Source organism: Lissotriton vulgaris, chromosome 12, assembly GCF_964263255.1.
Source record: "Lissotriton vulgaris chromosome 12, aLisVul1.2, whole genome shotgun sequence".
Classification (NCBI taxonomy): Eukaryota; Metazoa; Chordata; class Amphibia; order Caudata; family Salamandridae; genus Lissotriton; species Lissotriton vulgaris.
In genome coordinates this window covers 122,581,779-122,598,317 of record NC_141700.1, presented here as the reverse complement: position 1 = coordinate 122,598,317, position 16,539 = coordinate 122,581,779, and the positions used below count along the sequence as shown (strand labels likewise).

General features: G+C 45.2%; 1 protein-coding gene across 1 annotated transcript in view; it reads left to right on the top strand.

The window, feature by feature from the left end:
• Positions 1-421: 421 nt before the first annotated feature.
• LOC147673606 (mas-related G protein-coupled receptor member H-like) overlaps positions 422-16,539 on the top strand; it is a 68,369-nt gene continuing 52,251 nt past the window's right edge. The window contains exon 1 of the mRNA XM_086946380.1: positions 422-547. Within this exon, the coding sequence (XP_086802506.1) occupies positions 507-547 (41 nt within the window). The 5' untranslated portion in view covers positions 422-506. The remainder of the gene's footprint in view (positions 548-16,539) is intronic.

Below are 16,539 nucleotides of genomic sequence, written 5' to 3'. Positions count from 1 at the left end.
ATACACGTGCTTTCATCGATAGATTCTTGCGATGGGAAACATGCATATTTTCTCCTGAAATAATGGAATTCACAACGTTTCATGGGGTGTTTATGAAAATCTGTGACTGTCAAAAGATTTCCCTGGCCAACCTTTGAATTCCAAAATTGAGTCAACTGATAGCCATGTGAGGTGGTACATTGATGGCTTTAGATTTGTACATATTCATGCCAATAGGAGTCCAAGCCTGTGCAGTGCTGGCTGAACACTTAGAACCAGCAGGGCCTTTTCTTGTGTCAAGGAAGCCCACTTAGGGACAGAGAAAACGTTCTGTATCTGTGGCAGAGCAGATGTTTATCAGACTAATGAAAGGAAGCAGTGTGCAGCGGCTGATAGAGGCTCTGGCGACAATATCTCAGGGTGAGAGTCCAGCCCACACAATCACATATCACCAGTGGCCCTGGAGGGTTAGTGCTTTGAGATCACTACACCGACTGGACCAGGGTTCTCCGGTCACACCGAAGAGGATGGCCCGGCTCTCTTCAAGCGCGTCTCCGACAACTGCAGAGTAGGTCTATCCCTGCTGTGAAGAGCTGAAGATTGTTGTGTCCCCACTCTCTTTCTCATGTCCTGAATGCCCCCCACTTTCTTTTCCACCCATTCCAGTGTCCCTTTTCTTTTTCCATCTCCTTAACCCACTCATTTGTATTCCAACCTCTTCCTGCCTGTCCTGTCTCCATCTGTGTGTGCCTCCTACCCTACTTTCACACCATCAGACCTTCTCTTTCACAATCCTCATAGAGTAATTGTAATTGCATTTATATAGCGCTTACTACCCCTGACGAGGTGTTGAAATGCTTTTCGGTGAGTAACACGCTACTCTGGAACCCAAAAGGATTAGTGGTGAATCAGTATAGTGAAATATGACATTAATTTGAGCTGTGGACATGTTAGTCTTTTATTTCAATTGTAAATGATGGTGGAGGGATAGAAGAGAGAAAGGTTTGCATTTGTATAGCGCTTGCTACCCCTGACAAGGCATTGACTCCCTTTTCGGCGAGTAGCACGCTACTCCGGAACCCAAAAAGATTAGTGGCCAGTTAGATATGGGAAATATGAATTTCTTTGAACGGTGGAAATGTGAGTCTAATATTAGGGTTGAAAAGGATAGTGGAGGGAATAAAGAGAGAGGGGTTTGCATTTATATAGAGCTTGGTACCCCTGATGAAGCATCAAATATTCAGCATTCTCCTTTCCTCTTTCATCCACACTGTTGTTCAGCCTCTTCTCGATCCCACCATTCTTTCTCCAGCTCTGAATACTCAATCTTTTATTTCAGATAATATACTGGACAGCCAATACAGTCAACGCGTTTCATCCATTGCAGGCTTCTTCAGGGCATCCAAAAGGAAAAGGACAAGCTGTGTCTATCAAACATCTTAGACCGGACCTGTTTTTAGTTCTGGCATGTCGGTCATGGTAGATTCAATTGGATAGCGTCAACCAAGAGGTTTCCAAAGGAGCTCTTCACCATTTGGATGCCCTGAAGAAGCCCGCAATGGGTGAAATGCGTTGGCCGTATTGGCTGTCCAGTATATTATCTGAAATAAAAGATCAAATATTCAAAGATTCCCTCCCGACTCATGTGTATACATCCAGCATTTCTGCTTTCAACACTTTGGAGTTTATTTATGTTGCCTCTCAGAGCTTTCTGTTTCTTGTTCAATTTATTTGTGGTTTTATGGTGGTAAATCATAATTTGCGGTGGGCAATTGTAAACTGTCTTTTGTGCTCTTGGAATTACCTTCGACTACAAGAGATTGTGCGATAGCAAGTCCCCATGGCCATCATTGTTTGAAATATAAACGGGCTTTGTAAATACCCCCAGCAGTGGAGGTATAAAGTTTTGTACTCTGAGGAGTGAAGGAAGATAAATGAGTGAGACTCAACTCAGGCCCCAAAAAGGTCTGAGTAGGAAAGCAACAATAACTGGAGTCCATCGTAACACCTGCAGAGGGGGAGGAAGCAAACAATGTAGGGGTGGAGTTAGAGTTATGTAGAGAGAGTCCCCCTTCTCAATGGAGCTGTAGTCCCTTCTCCACCAAACTCAGGGTCGACCAGCCCTATTTCGAGGAGACCGACAAAGAGTATGTGTTGTGGGCTTCAAGTAAACACAGGAAACAGAATTAAAGTTGTTTAAGAAATTCAGCATAAAACATAAAAGACTCGAAGCAGTGGCTCGCCTTCTTTTGACCTCAAGTCCTCGTCGCCAAAATTATGTTGTGGGCTTCAAGTAAACACAGGAAACAGAATTAAAGTTGGTTGGTGTGTTTATTCATAGAGAAACGAGCCACCGCACCATACACTGGCACAGGGAAACACCAACTGGCAATTTGCAGAACTAGAACATCTTAAACACCATGACAACAGGGAAATTCCAATAAAGGAACATAATAAGCACTTATTAAATACAACAGTATGTTAACGAAAGAGCCTACTCGGGCTCCGTCACCGACATACTCCTTCAACAGTTTTTAGGAGTAGGCTGTTAGAGGTTTGCCATTCGACTACCCCCCACACCATCAATTTAGAGTGGAGGAATGGACAAGTTCTTTTTTTCTTTTTTTGCCCACCCGAACATGAGCTTTGGCCCTCCCAGTCAGCAGAAGAGGCCATGAGGACGGCCAAACATTATGATGCTTTTTCACTTTGTTTACATTAATTATCAATCTGGGATAGAATTGTCACCTTTCCAAAAGAAAATACTGGCTATTCGTTGTAGTTTTAAGAGTGTGCAAAGGCATACACATGATTTTAAATAGAACTATGAATGCATACTTTTGTACCACGACTTTACTAAATTTAATAGTCTGGAATCTTTGCAGCTCTAGGATCCATTTAAAAGTGTTTTCCATTTATATTTGCTGTTTGAAATAGGTACAGATAAGCTCTAAAATTCTTGCTTTAGGTGGGTTTGCTAGTTTTTGTACCAGCTGGGACATTAAAATACCAGTGGCGCCAATAAAAAATCGGTAGAGTGGCAATCCTAGTCAGGTGTAATTATGGAAGCTGTAGAACACATTTGAAAGTGCATTGTTTTTATAAATACTGTTCTAAGGGCCATATGTATGAAGCCGTTTTTGAATCCCAAAGGCCGAAATTGGCAGAACAGCCTTTTTGCATTATTTCCAATGTATCATACAATCGCAATTTAAGGAATCTTGATTCCTTATTTTGCCATAGCATTTAAGGAATCGCAAATTTTGCGATTCCTTAAATGATATGTATGATACGTTTTTGAAGTGCGAATTTGTGTTAAGGAATCGCAATTTACCACCAACCTGTAGTTGGTGGTAATTTGCGATTTCTCATAATAATGCCCTATTTGGCATTCGTGAGGGTGGTATGTGACACACATACATGCCCATAGGGCATGTATGTGTGCCACATGCACACACATGTAGATTTGAGGGGTGCAGCAGGGTGTGTTTGAGACACCCCTGCACCCTTGTAATAATTCTCAAATTGCGATTAGCAAATTGCGAATTCACAATTTGAGAATTATTGCACCATCATTCCTATGGGCCTCCTGGCCCATAGGAATGCATTGGAAATCATTCTTTATTTGCGATTTCGCAAATTGCGAATTCGCAAATAAAGAATGATAAGGAATCGCTAAAAAATAGCGATTTTATACATACATACCGTTTTGCGATTTCTAAATAGCGATTCGCAAAAAATCGCTATTTAGAAATCGCAAAACGATATCTCGATACATACAGCCTAAAGTATGCACTGTAATGGGGAAAATTCAGACTTTGGTTTTTTTTCTCCATTTTTACACTGGCTGAGACATTCAAATATTCATGTCGGACAAAAACAGCAATGTAGCAACCCTACCTCATGTTGGAGGCAAGCTGCAGTTAGGTGGTGTGTATGGGGGAGTGGGGACAGGGTGGTACCTGCCAATGATGCAGCATATCTTTGATGCAGCATATCTTGGCACTAAATAACAGATATTTGGTGCCCAACTCAATGGTTCTCATTTTATTAACCTCAGAAGGATGAAAGGCTCCATCTCAGACTACACTAGTCACTAGCACCGTCAGTGGAGAATAAAGGTGCATGAACAAGCCTGCTGTTTATACTGCTAGTTCTAATTGATTTATGGAGATGGATGCGGTGGAGGTAAGTCAAAGATTGGGCGCGAGCGCGGTCAATCAATCAATCAATCGATCAGGGCATTTGTTAAGCGCGCTATATATCCGTGAGGGTCTCAAGGCGCTAGGGGTGCTGCTACTGATCGAAGAGCCAGGTCTTGAGAAGTCCTCTGACGGCCAGAAGGCCAGGAGGTCTTGGGTCTGCCGTAAGTTGGTGGGGAGGGTGTTCCAGGTCTTGCCGGCGAAGTTGGAGAAGGATCTGCCACTCCACTCAGCAGCTGCTCAACAGGTATTGCGCCTTCCGCCACATCTGAAGAGAAGACAAGAAGGGCCTGGGAAGTGACGCACAAGGCCCGTGGGAGGACGCTACTGGTGATACCTGTTCAGTGAACTCTGGTAAAGAAGACCTGAGAGGCAAATGAGAGCAGAATCCATAAATGTCACAAAGGCACAGAGGTAAGGATTGTGAGGCCTGTGCAGTAGCACTGCTAGGAATCATGGTCCCTGGTGCAAGCAAGGAAAATGGCCTCTTTCGCTGCTGTTGGGGTAGTAAACTACAGCAATTATCTGGCTACAATGGGCCACTCTGGGCTCCGGGTCCTGGTGCCACTGCACCTGCTTCACCAACGCGAAGTACGCCCCTGAGACTGTGAAAAGATGGAAGTGGGGAAGAACAGATTAAAAATAAAGCTTGTTTATGAGAGCCGGGAAGAAGACGTGAAAATGGATGATTTAAGGAGAAGGAAGATGTGGCGTTAGGGCCTAAGAATCTTAGCGTCAGTTCAACACCCTGTGATTCTGGGCAAATCACCTAATCTCTGCATACCCGAAAAAAACAAACTGTAACCTTGTGTAATGTAACTGGTGCACATTTAAAGAGCTCTAATGCCTTTGGGTGAAGATCGCGGTATATAACTGTGCCAAGAAAATAGAGATCTATGAGGTCTATGTATGCAAATAGGATAGGATGACCTACTGGCATGGGTGCAAATTCAGGAGGGTGAGTGCAAACATTCAGGACAGTCAGTGTAAAAATTCAGGACAGAAGGTCAGAATATTTTACAGAAACATTAGAGGAGTTTGCACAATATTACATAAGTAAATATACAACCAACACAAACCGAATAGGTTTATATTAGGTTGAGAGAACCTTGCACTGCATCTGTTGTGTGCCTGAGTGAAACTTAAATACCTGCGTTTGCATATTGGATGCACCTGGGTATCAGGCAACAAAATGGAACCTCCACCTCCCCAGAGCTTGCCCCTGGTGAGGTGACAGGTGCCCATAAACAAAAGCAGTTTGCCATGCCCTGGGCTCTGGCAGGTGGAGGCCCAGTAAATGCTGTCACTGGCCCATTCTGTGTGTGATGATTTGGCCGACATACAGAGTCATAAAGGGCCGATAGCAGTCTGTGCCAGGTCGGGGAGGGGCTGTTGCAGGCCACTGATCACAGCAGGAGCGCGAGCTGACCCCTGCAGTGAGTTTCAGGACTCTCAGGTTGCTTGCAGGGGGCCACGCGCTCTAAAGTCTGAAATTACGAACAAAAGTCATCCGTGAAAGAATTCTTCACGGACTACAGACAAGAGGCCCAAATTACGGGCAGTCAGTGAAATTTACGGACAGTTGGTCACCCTAACGTAGGAGCTCAGTGATAGAAGGGTGTGCACACAGTAGGAAAGCCCTTCTAGCTGATGAATGGGGCAACTAAAAAACACAGAATATCTATTTGAGAGGTGAAATGTAGCAAAAGAGAGGCCAGTTAGTGAAGGCATCGTGCTTGAGCTAGGGGCGGGTACCATTTGGCAGTTCTGTTTAACTTCTTTTGTAGCTCCTTTGGGGGGACTGCTGGTCTCCAAAGAATTTATTGTCAGGCACAGGATCTGGAGTGGTGGGGCAAGAGGATAAGGGGGTGTAAAAAAAGAAAACGGCATATACCTCCTCGCCACTCTCGCCCACGTCGTCTCTACTCTCCATCGGCCGAACTGAAGTCATTCAGGCTCCACTGGGCCAATCAAAATGCTTCAGTGCAGCTTTATGATTGGTCTAAGTGCAGTAGCGGCTACTATACGAGGGGGGTGGGGTGGGGGAGATGAGGGAGCTGAATGAAATAAAATAAAAAGACCTACATTTAACTGTCCTCGTCCTTGTCCTCTTTATCTTCCTCTCCCAGCCGGCAGGAGGAAGCACCTGGGCACACAGGCTCCCCTGAGCCAATCACAACGATGCAATGCAGCATTGTAATTGGTCTGAGCGCCTGTGCACGTTCCTGAGCAGGTTGTGTAATGCAGCCTGGTAGGAACATGCAAACTGCGCATGAACTGTTTGGGCGGCCCAAGACAGCCGGCCAAACAGTTCATGCGCACTTAGGGAGTGCCACCACTCCTCCCCTGTTCATGCCAGCCTCGTCCCACCACTGACAATAGGGAAAATAAAATGATAATAACGATACATTATTATCATTTTATGTTTCCGTTTGAGCAATGGGGCAATGCTCCTTCGCCTTAGCGGGGAGTTGACCCTGTCTGAGAGCTGTAGTTTGGCACTGAGACAGGGACTCGGGCCTGGGCATGTTCTCCATCCAGGCTGTAATGCAACCTGGGTGGAGAACATACTAAGTGCGCATGACTGTTTGGCCAGCCGGAGAGAGCCGGCCAAAGTGTCATGTACATGTGCACTTCAGTGTGCCCGCCACTCCTCCCCTGATCTGTGAGCAGAGCAGCCCCATCCTGCCCCGCCCCCATACTGCCGCAGCAGGAACAAATGAAATGATAATAACGTCAAGTTGTTGTCATTCTATTTTTCCTTTCTTTCACCGCTGGAAAGCAGTGGGGTGACGCTCCTCTGCCTTAGTGGAGGAGTCGCCACTGCTCCAAACAGCAACTCACAGATACCACGTGATTCAGATATCATGATGGGGTTGTGGGATGGGCAAAGGAATGGGACAAGAGAGCATGATGGGAGGAAATGAAAGGGACGGAAGGCTAAGAGAAGGTTGGATTGATCGAAGGATGGATGGATCGCTAGAGGGAAGAAAGGGTGTTAAGATGGTTGGATAGGTGGGTGGATGAATGCAGAGATGGATGGAAAGGAGGATGTGGGATGGATGAGAGAAGGTTGGAATGGTGAAGGATGGCTGGAAAGATAGAGGGAAGAAAGGATGTTAAGATGGTCGGAAAGGTGGATGGATGGATGCAAAGATGGATGGAAAGGAGGATATGGGACGGATGAGAGAAGATTGGAATAGTGAGGATGGGTGGACTGCTAGGGGAGGAAGGATGGTAAGATGGATGGAAAGGAGGATGTGAGATGGATGAGAGAAGGTTGGAATAGTGATGATGAGTGGGTGGACTGCTAGGGGAGGAAGGATGGTAAGATGGATGGAAAGGATGATGTGGGATGGATGAGAGAAAGTTGGAATGGTGATGGATGGGTACAGTGAAAGATAGATCAAAAGACGAGTGTATGGAAGCAGAGGAGTCGATGGATCAGTGGAGAGAATAGACAGATGAATGGAATTAAAGAAAGATGATTAGAAGAACAGATGGATGGATGGACTGAAGGAAGAAAGATGGTATGCACGGATGGCCGCATGGCTGGACGGAAGGATGGATCGGTGCAATTACATAAAGAAGGCTGGAGAGAAGAAAAAATAAATACAAAGACAGAAACCAGGACCAAGCGAAGGTATGAACGTAGAAATAAAGACTGAAAGAAGGATTGAAGGAAGGAAGAAAAGTCTATCATTCTATCTGGGGGACAGGGAACAAATCCCTGGGGGGGCTCGCCTCACTCGCTCTATGGCGCTCGGGATATAGATCAAAGAGGGAAGTATTTTGTTTTTCTGGCTACTGCCTTGATCTAAAGGGAGCAGACAGATGGGTCAGGGTACCACAGCTGATGAAGGAGATTGAAAAGAATGCAGGGGATAGGGAAGTAGGAAGGGTATTAAATCTGTGCTGAAGGTAAATAAATAATGCATGGAGTACAGCGGATTACTTTACCACCTTTTTGACCAAAATAGGGAACAATTAATAAATACAGTTTGTCCCCCACTTAATTTTCTGTATGACTAGTAAGTGGCTCTTCAACCTCCGCCTAGCTGGTCCTAGGGTCACAGGTTTTTGGGACAGGGCTGTGATGGGGTAACTTGAGGTGCATGCAGTTCTGGATTGGAGCTTGCTGACCTGTTGGAAGGAGTCATGGGTTTTATGATTGGCTTGCAGCTCCATGGACGCAACTCTCTAAGGGCCATATTACGACTACGGCCGTGGTGCTGGTCCGTGGGCCGCCAGACTGGTGGTCCACCCACCATAATCTGACTATGGTGGTCAGACCGCTACAGAACTACTGCTGCTGCCAGGAATCCTCGATCCCTGGCGGTCTCGCTGCAGTGTGGGGCTAGCAATATGCTGGTGTTGCCGCTGCAGCGCCGCCAAGCATATTACTTGTTTCCTCACCGCCACACTTTTCATGGCGGTGAGCCTGCCATGAAAAGTGTGGCGGTGAGGAAACAAAGGGGGCAACCAGCGTGCATGCATGTATGCATGCATCCAGTTCCTGCAGGGCATGGACTTGGACATCCATGCCCGGCAGGAACTGCCTTTGACGGTCCCATTGAGGTGCCTTTTTCATAGGCAATGCAGTGGGACCATCAAAGAACTGCACGCCAGAGGCAAAAAACACCGTAATCTGGCGGGCGGTCTTTTTTGGATTTGGTGGTGTGGGAGCGGGGAGGCAGCATGGCAGCCCCACTCCCACACCACAAAGTCGAAATAAAGGTAGTCAACTACTACAACGTACCCTGCATTGCCTAAAGGAGCTCCAGCTTTTCAAGATATCTCACTGTTTACAGACATGGATGTATCCAGTAATTCCTGGAGTTTGCTCATCTAGTCAAAATATCACAGTTTTTAAATGAAGAGTGCCAGACATCAGATGCAAGTCCTACTGTCACTTCATTCGAAGCCTGCCAACAGGCTGAATACGGAGCTGTGCATCAGTTTTACAAGACATACTTCAGTTGAGTGTGAATTCACTAACTCAATAATTATGTGAGTGCATACTTTGAAGTCACAACAGTTTGGAAACATACTGACCAAATCTCATTGGTACATTTGCACATGTCAATGTACTTGATTGTAACCTTACTCCTGCACCTGGTAGTAACACAACGTTTCCCTATTAACCATTTCTGAGTGTAAAGTTACTACTTAAATGTCTCCACCAAAATGTGGACCCTCCGAGAACAGGATTGTAGAGCCTCTGAGAACAACATTTATAAGTGAACAAGTGTGTAGTTAATACTCATAACTTTTCATACATAGGCGGAGTTTTCCACCACTGAGCGAAGATCTCCCTGGGGTAAAATATAAGAACATTTATTAAACTTTAAAAAATATTAACAATTAAATATTAGTGAATAATAGATCATTTATGTGTATTTACCACAAAAGCTTTACAGCACATTAACATAAATGTGCATTAATTACTTAATAATTTAAAATACGGTTCTTTAGAAATAATAACCATAAAGATTAAAGAAAAAAACAAACTACATTAAAACATTTACTTTTATTTGATATGGATTAAAATGTGTAAAAGCATGCATTGAATTATTTTTAAATACTAGTAAAGATTTAGCAAAAAATTTACATATTGTTGCAATTTAACAAATTTGATATCAAAATAACGCCCTTGTTGCATTTTTAAATAATATAATAATTATGTATTCATTATTTTACAATTGAACATGATTTAAATATTTATAAAAGTCGAAATAATGGTATTTATTTTATCATTATTTTCATCGGGTGCTATTGGAAGCCCCAGCATACATTGTTTTCTACAGGAGTTTGTTACAGTACCCACGTAGAGCCATTTGTAGTGCTTGCCTAACTCCAAAGTTTGGCTGGAGCACCTTTACAAAGTTTTGGAAACTTTTTGGCTCTTGCATCTTTAGAAATGCAGTTTCTGAATAGTAGGGTGCTTGCTCTTGTGTGAGTCAAATGGTGTTTTTTCACAACCCTCCTTAAACCAATCCCCACTACCCCCTAAACCTCCACCATTTAGGTGTAAGTATTCCCTATTTTCCAGCATCTTCATCTGTCCCTCCCACATTTAATGCTAAAAATTACACCTACCTGTGTGGATTTCTCCTCATTCGTGGCAAAGACCCCATAGAAAATACAGACAAGGTTGAGGCATAGATCTCCGCAATGTAGCCATATGAATTGCTTTTTGAAGGATGGAAGTCGTATTACTGAAGTACTACTAAATGTACTGCGAAATGTAGGTTCATATGAAAATGTTTGATTAAAAAAGTTATGGGCAGGAGTGAAGGGGTAAAAAAGATAGAGGTAAAAAAGTCATGCCTTGCATGCATTTCTAGGTGAACATAAAAATATAGTGGTAAAAATGTCTGAGTCCTTGACTGCAGCTTTAAGCGGGACACCCTCCTCAGGGGTAGAAGATAGGGAGAAGAGGTGAAAATAGAGCTCATGCATCTGTGCAAGGGATGGTGCCCGGAGAACTGACCCCTACGACGGCTAGACGAATGCTCGAAGGCTGCTTTCTGAGCAGAGAGTGTTCCTTTCGATTTATCTAAAGGAGAAGAGAACCCAGGGGCAGCTCTTCCGTTGGAGTGGAGGAGCGTTACCCCACCTAAAATCCCCCCAAACCAGTGAAAAATAAAATGGTAATTTATTAACATTTTATTTTTTTTCCCCACCCCAAACTAATCATCAGGATGGGGGAAGGGCCACTGCTGAGTGACACCTGCATGTCACTCAGCAGGGAGGAGGGTGGGCTTGTATGGCACTGTTTAAAATTCTGATGTCTTTTTAGCTAGCCGTCTTGAGATAGTCACTTTAAACAACTCTAACCCAGCTGTCAGCTGGGTTAGAGCCAGCCATAGCCTCAACAGTGCTGTGGATCGTGGAGTAAGGCTGCTCCCTCCAATCAGGCGCTGCTCTCATGCTGCATGAGAGCTGCACCCTGATTGGTCAAGGGAGTTGCTGCTGCCAGTCACAAGGGAGAGAAGAGGACAGGAGGAGGACGTTGTGCTGCGTTCAGGTAAGTTCAAAGCTGTAATTTATTTTATTTTGTTTTTCGCAAGACTACGCCCGCGCTTCCCATAGATGCCAGCCCCCACTGAGAAAACCTAGGGCAGACAAAATCTATCACATGCAGTCCAGGGGACGAGTTGCAGTAATAAGGATGCCTCACATTAGAGGCATCCTGAGATCCTCCAAATTGAGGACCCGCCAAATGAGGAAGGAAAATGAGACCACCTAAGATGTCAAGGTTAGCGTCTAGAAGTTGGAAGGAGAATTTGAGGTCAATGAGATGATGGTATCATGGGAAAAGGCACCAAAGTCAGCGTTATTTACGTCACCGGACACCAAGACACAAGAATAGGAGGAATCCTCCTTTTATCAGCAGTAGCCATATTTGTTTGATCAACCCTCCCAAACTAGGTCCTGAGGAGAGATGGGACTCACGCATCTTCCAAGATGATAAATTGTGGGATCTTACAGAGTGGGGTTCTGGCCGACCACACCCCTGTTACCCTGGTAAAGGCTTCTTAGAGGTGCCTTGGTTTACACAGTAAATATGGAGAGCTGGACCCAGGCCAGTCAAGGGCAGAATTGAAGCACTAGAGTAAGAAGAGACTCATGCAGACGCTAGCGTCTCCAAGGCTCTCTCAAAAGGGCACTGAATTTTGTGGACTGAATCTTTAATGACTTGCAGCAATTTCCTCTGAGACACAGGTGGAGGAGTGGAGGAAGAGTCCTTGTGGAGGTTTCATTAAGCACGATGAAGAGTGCCTGAAGGGTAATGGATTGGTGTCCAACAAATGTATATCTGCTTCTTTCTTGGCAGCGGAGATGGCTGGTTTCTCAGCTGAGAGATCCTCTCCTCGCTCACCCATATAATATCCCCTATTTTAAAACTTTTTTTAGCAAGTAAGCCCCCTCACTTCCTTCTAGGGTTACAAATCACTTGTTTAAATATTAGTATTCGTGGTGCATGTACCTGGGTTAAGTACTTAAGCAGAAAACCCAAGATGGCCTTATGTTTTTATTTTTATTGATTTTTTTCCTGAGGCCAGAAATTTGTGGTATCTCATGGGAGTAAATGAGGCTGTGGGCAACAGTCAAGTGTCAGCGACACAAAATGGTCGCCACTCATGGTGCTACTGAAAAATGAGATTGACAAAATGTCTGCTGCGTCATTAGCGCAGTAGCTGTATGGAAGCATTGGAAGAACTGGCACAGGGTGCAAAGCCAACAATGATTATGCTACATAGAGGAAATGGGTTGAAATTCATTGGGAGACCCATTTTGTGTGTGAAAAAGGCTTCTTTATTGAAACAGGTGCATATTACAAAATAACCAACTGGCAACTGCCTTACAAAACTAAAGCCTCGCTATACATTAAATAGCTGACCCCTGATCCCCCCAGCCCCTACCATCCCCTCAAACGTTCCCCCACCCTGGCATTAACATAACACCAACATTACACAGTATTGCAGTTAAAACTTTTCCCCCAATGAAACCCCGTTCCCTACCTGCCTTCCTGCAACTGTAACTAACAAACATCTATCCTGAATCTTGGACTACCTGCCTACCCTTTTCCTGCCCCTGCTCATAAACCTCCAATACTTAACAAAAAGCCTGTGCCCACCCTGGCCAACTTTTCAAAACCCCGCCACCCAGGAAAAAGGGGGTGACGGCCACTACAGCCTAACCCCCTTTTTTCTGCCCCCCCTGTCCTATATGCCTCTTACTTTCTATGGTGGCTCTGAACATTTAACATTCTGGATAACACCTCCCTAATTTTAAACAAATAAAGGTCCATCCCCAGCCTTGACAAGTGGATCCTGTCCACTCCAAAAACTGTCCCTGTCCACAATTCTACCAAAACTCAATTCCCTGCAAAAATGAGACATCTCTGTATTAAGCTTCCTCCTGGCTCTGTCCACTGCTCCTGGATTAACTGCCCCCGCCAGACCTGGCGGGGCACAACGCAGTCCATACCACAAAAAATCCTGACCACTGTTGTTTAATAAGTGCTACGTCCCTCTTCATGCGTCTCCTCAGGACTATGCCCTTCTCTTTACACAAATCGTTTCCATCAAAATGTCCGGACACCAACCCCCAACTAGCAGACCGTTAAGGCTATAATCAGCTCTTTCCAAAACATCCTCTCCCTTTCCATAACACTTTAAACAGTTTATCATTAAAATCAAGATTCTGTCCGAAATAACTTTTTCATGCTTGTACGCTCGCTCACTTCACGAAGGAGTGTCCCACAACCCAGATTGGCTATTCCATCGAAAAGTGGCCAGCCACCGAACCTGAAACGAGAAACATTGCGTGAACGTATCTACCGCGCTAAATTCTTTATTCCTGCTGCGCAAGTATCTCTTATAACAATCTGAGGATCACCTCCCCAAGCGCATGGTATCACCGTGTACCCACCCTCTATTACTTGCCTCAAATGCTGCCCTAATCCGAAAAGAGTGTGCCCCAATACCTGCACTGTGTATGCCCAGTTCCTTCAGTGCCTTCCTCAGCACCGCTAGCAGTTGGAAGGCTGAAAGTATTTTCCCAATCACATGCTTAAAAAACGTCTCCCTGATATCCTTGGATGCTCCTCGCCCGTGAAGCCCCCCTCTATAAGGGCAAGTAAGCTTAGGCAATGTAGCCTGCAACAACACCCATTTTCCCTTGCCCTTCTAATCCCTTTTGGACTTTTTAACCATATATGTATACCCGCATTGCACAAGACCACATCTTCCTACCCAATCCCCCCACCCATTCTGTCCCATAACAACTCAGACACTCTAAATGCACCAAAAACATCCACCATCAATGTGGAAAACAGGCATAACTTGAAGGCGTCCATGCAATTCCTAAGGAAAATATGTATTACACTGCTCAGCAACTGCCAAGACAAGGGTCTCCCGGCCATATTCAGCTGGCCACGCTCCCTGTCCCACCCTTCTAGCATTCTTGAGCCCAATTCACCCGCTGAAGGCATGTAACCCCGGAGCAATTTACCCATGAATGCAATTCCCGCAAATGTCCCTGTAATTGAAACCCTGGGTAAGCCTTTTCCAATCATATCCAGGATAAACTGAATCACATCATCCCTTCGCTGTAACTCATTCGAGCGCTTCTGGGCGCTTGAATACAAAACTCCTTCCATGCTAGATTGTAGGCTATCCTAGTAGACTTAGACAGTGATCCTACAACCAGTTATAGCATCTTGTGTTGCCTGCATACCCCAACTGCTGCGGCATGGGTGTCGGGATCCTGTTGGTGTCCTTGGCCAAACCACGGAATCTCCCCCACAGCGAACGAGACAAAGCATTCGCTATGTCATTGTCCACAAATGGGATGTGCTGTGCTAAAAACGCTATATCATGATGCAAACAGCCTAGGACAAAACCCTCAGCAACTGTAACACTTGTTCGTCCCTTGCTGACTGACGGTTCACAATCTCTACAACCGCCCTATTATAAACTCTAAAAGTCACCTTCCTTTGCGCTAGCTGAGTACCCGATAGATTCACTGCCACAACTAAGGAGAAGAACTCCAGAAGTGCAATGGACCTACCCCCTTCCTTCCATTCTGTCAGCCACTGCCCGCACACTACTTCCCCTGCCAGTAGAGGACAAAACTTTTGCTGCCTGCTGCATCTGATTATATCTGCACATCCCAAAGGAGATCACCCTCCCGTGCCAGTGGAATGCCGTTGAAAGTTTGCAGAAAAACTTGTCACATTCTCAAATCTTCTTTTACACCTGGAGAGTAAGGTCCATGATGATGAGGCAATCTGTTTCCTGCTAATGCACTCACTAGCCACCTGCAAAAGGTTCTCCCTACTCTCACTACCATACATGCAAAAATGAGATGCCCTAGCAAGGCCTGTATCTCCTTGAACATTACTTTTTCCTGTGCCAGCATAGCATTAAGCAATTCCAGCAGTTTATCCCTTTTATCATTAGGCAACCGGGCTTGCATTTTTCTGGAGTCAATCTTAATTCCAAGAAGTCTTTTCTTGTCGTGCTGGGGCCCATCGTCTTTTCGGGTGCCAATGGCACTTCCAAATCCACCGTCAGCTCCTTGAAGTTTTCCAGGACCTCTTTGCGTTAAGCAATTCCAGCAGTTTATCCCTTTTATCACTAGGCAACCGGGCTTGCATTTTTCTGGAGTCAATCTTAATTCCAAGATAAAACAGTGTTGTGCTGGGGCCCATCGTTTTTTCGGGTGCCAATGGCACTCCCAAATCCTCCGTCAGCTCCTTGAAGGTTTCCAGGGCCCCTTTGCATTAAGCAATTCCAGCAGTTTATCCCTTATATCATTTGGCAACTGGGCTTGCATTTTTCTGGAGTTAATCTCAATTCCAAGAAAAGACAGTGTCGTGCCGGAGTCATCGCCTTTTCGGGTGCCAATGGCACTCCCAAATCCTCGGTCACCTCTTTAAAGTTTTCCAGGGCCTCCTGGCACTCCTTGAAGCAAGAGGTTCCAACAAAGAAAAATCATCCAAGTAATGGGTCACTAACATGTGCCCCGTCCTTTTTTAAAACAATCACGTCAGAAAGGTACTAAAACACTCAAACAATGCGCATGACATAGAACAGCCCATCGGTAATGCCTTGTCCACGTACCATTTACCATTGAAATGGATACCAGAATGGAAGCAAACGGAAAGCCAATTTTATGTCGCATTTTGCCATTTCCGCCATTGTGCCCGCCTTCACTACCAGTGACATGGCAACGTCAACTGACGAGTAAAACAAAAACAGTAGCTTCCTTTTCATCGATAAAAACATTCACTGAGCAACCTTCTGGCCATGATAAAAGCTGAATAGGCCTGAATTGTCCGGGTTCTTTCTTGGGCACCACCCCAATTGGTGACACAATCAAGTTGTCCAGAGGCCAAACTGGGAATGGGCCCCCACTCTCCCTTGCCTCACTTCTTTGTCTAATTTCTCTTGCCCAACCTGTGAATGTTCTTTGCTGACTTCAAATTTTCTGACCAAAGCATGTGTCTAGGCACTGCATACCCCCCAAACGAAAACCCCTCTTTGAACCCTTTCCTTAGTACTTCTGCAGCCTTCTGGTCGTCATAACTCTGCCTCCAATTCGTCTGCCTTAACTGGTGTATGAGCCTTTTGTCCCAGAAAACCCTTAGCTCCCCTTGACCCCGAAAAATGCTGCTACTGCTGTTCCCCTGTGTTGACCCCCGCTGCTACTGTTGCCGCCTTGCTGAAAACCCCTTTCTTCCCCCAAACAGTTGACCAAGGGATTTCCTCCCGCATTTTGAGTACTCATTGCGAAATCTGCAAAATGTGTGCGTGCACAGCCCTTTATTGAAATCCTAACAGGT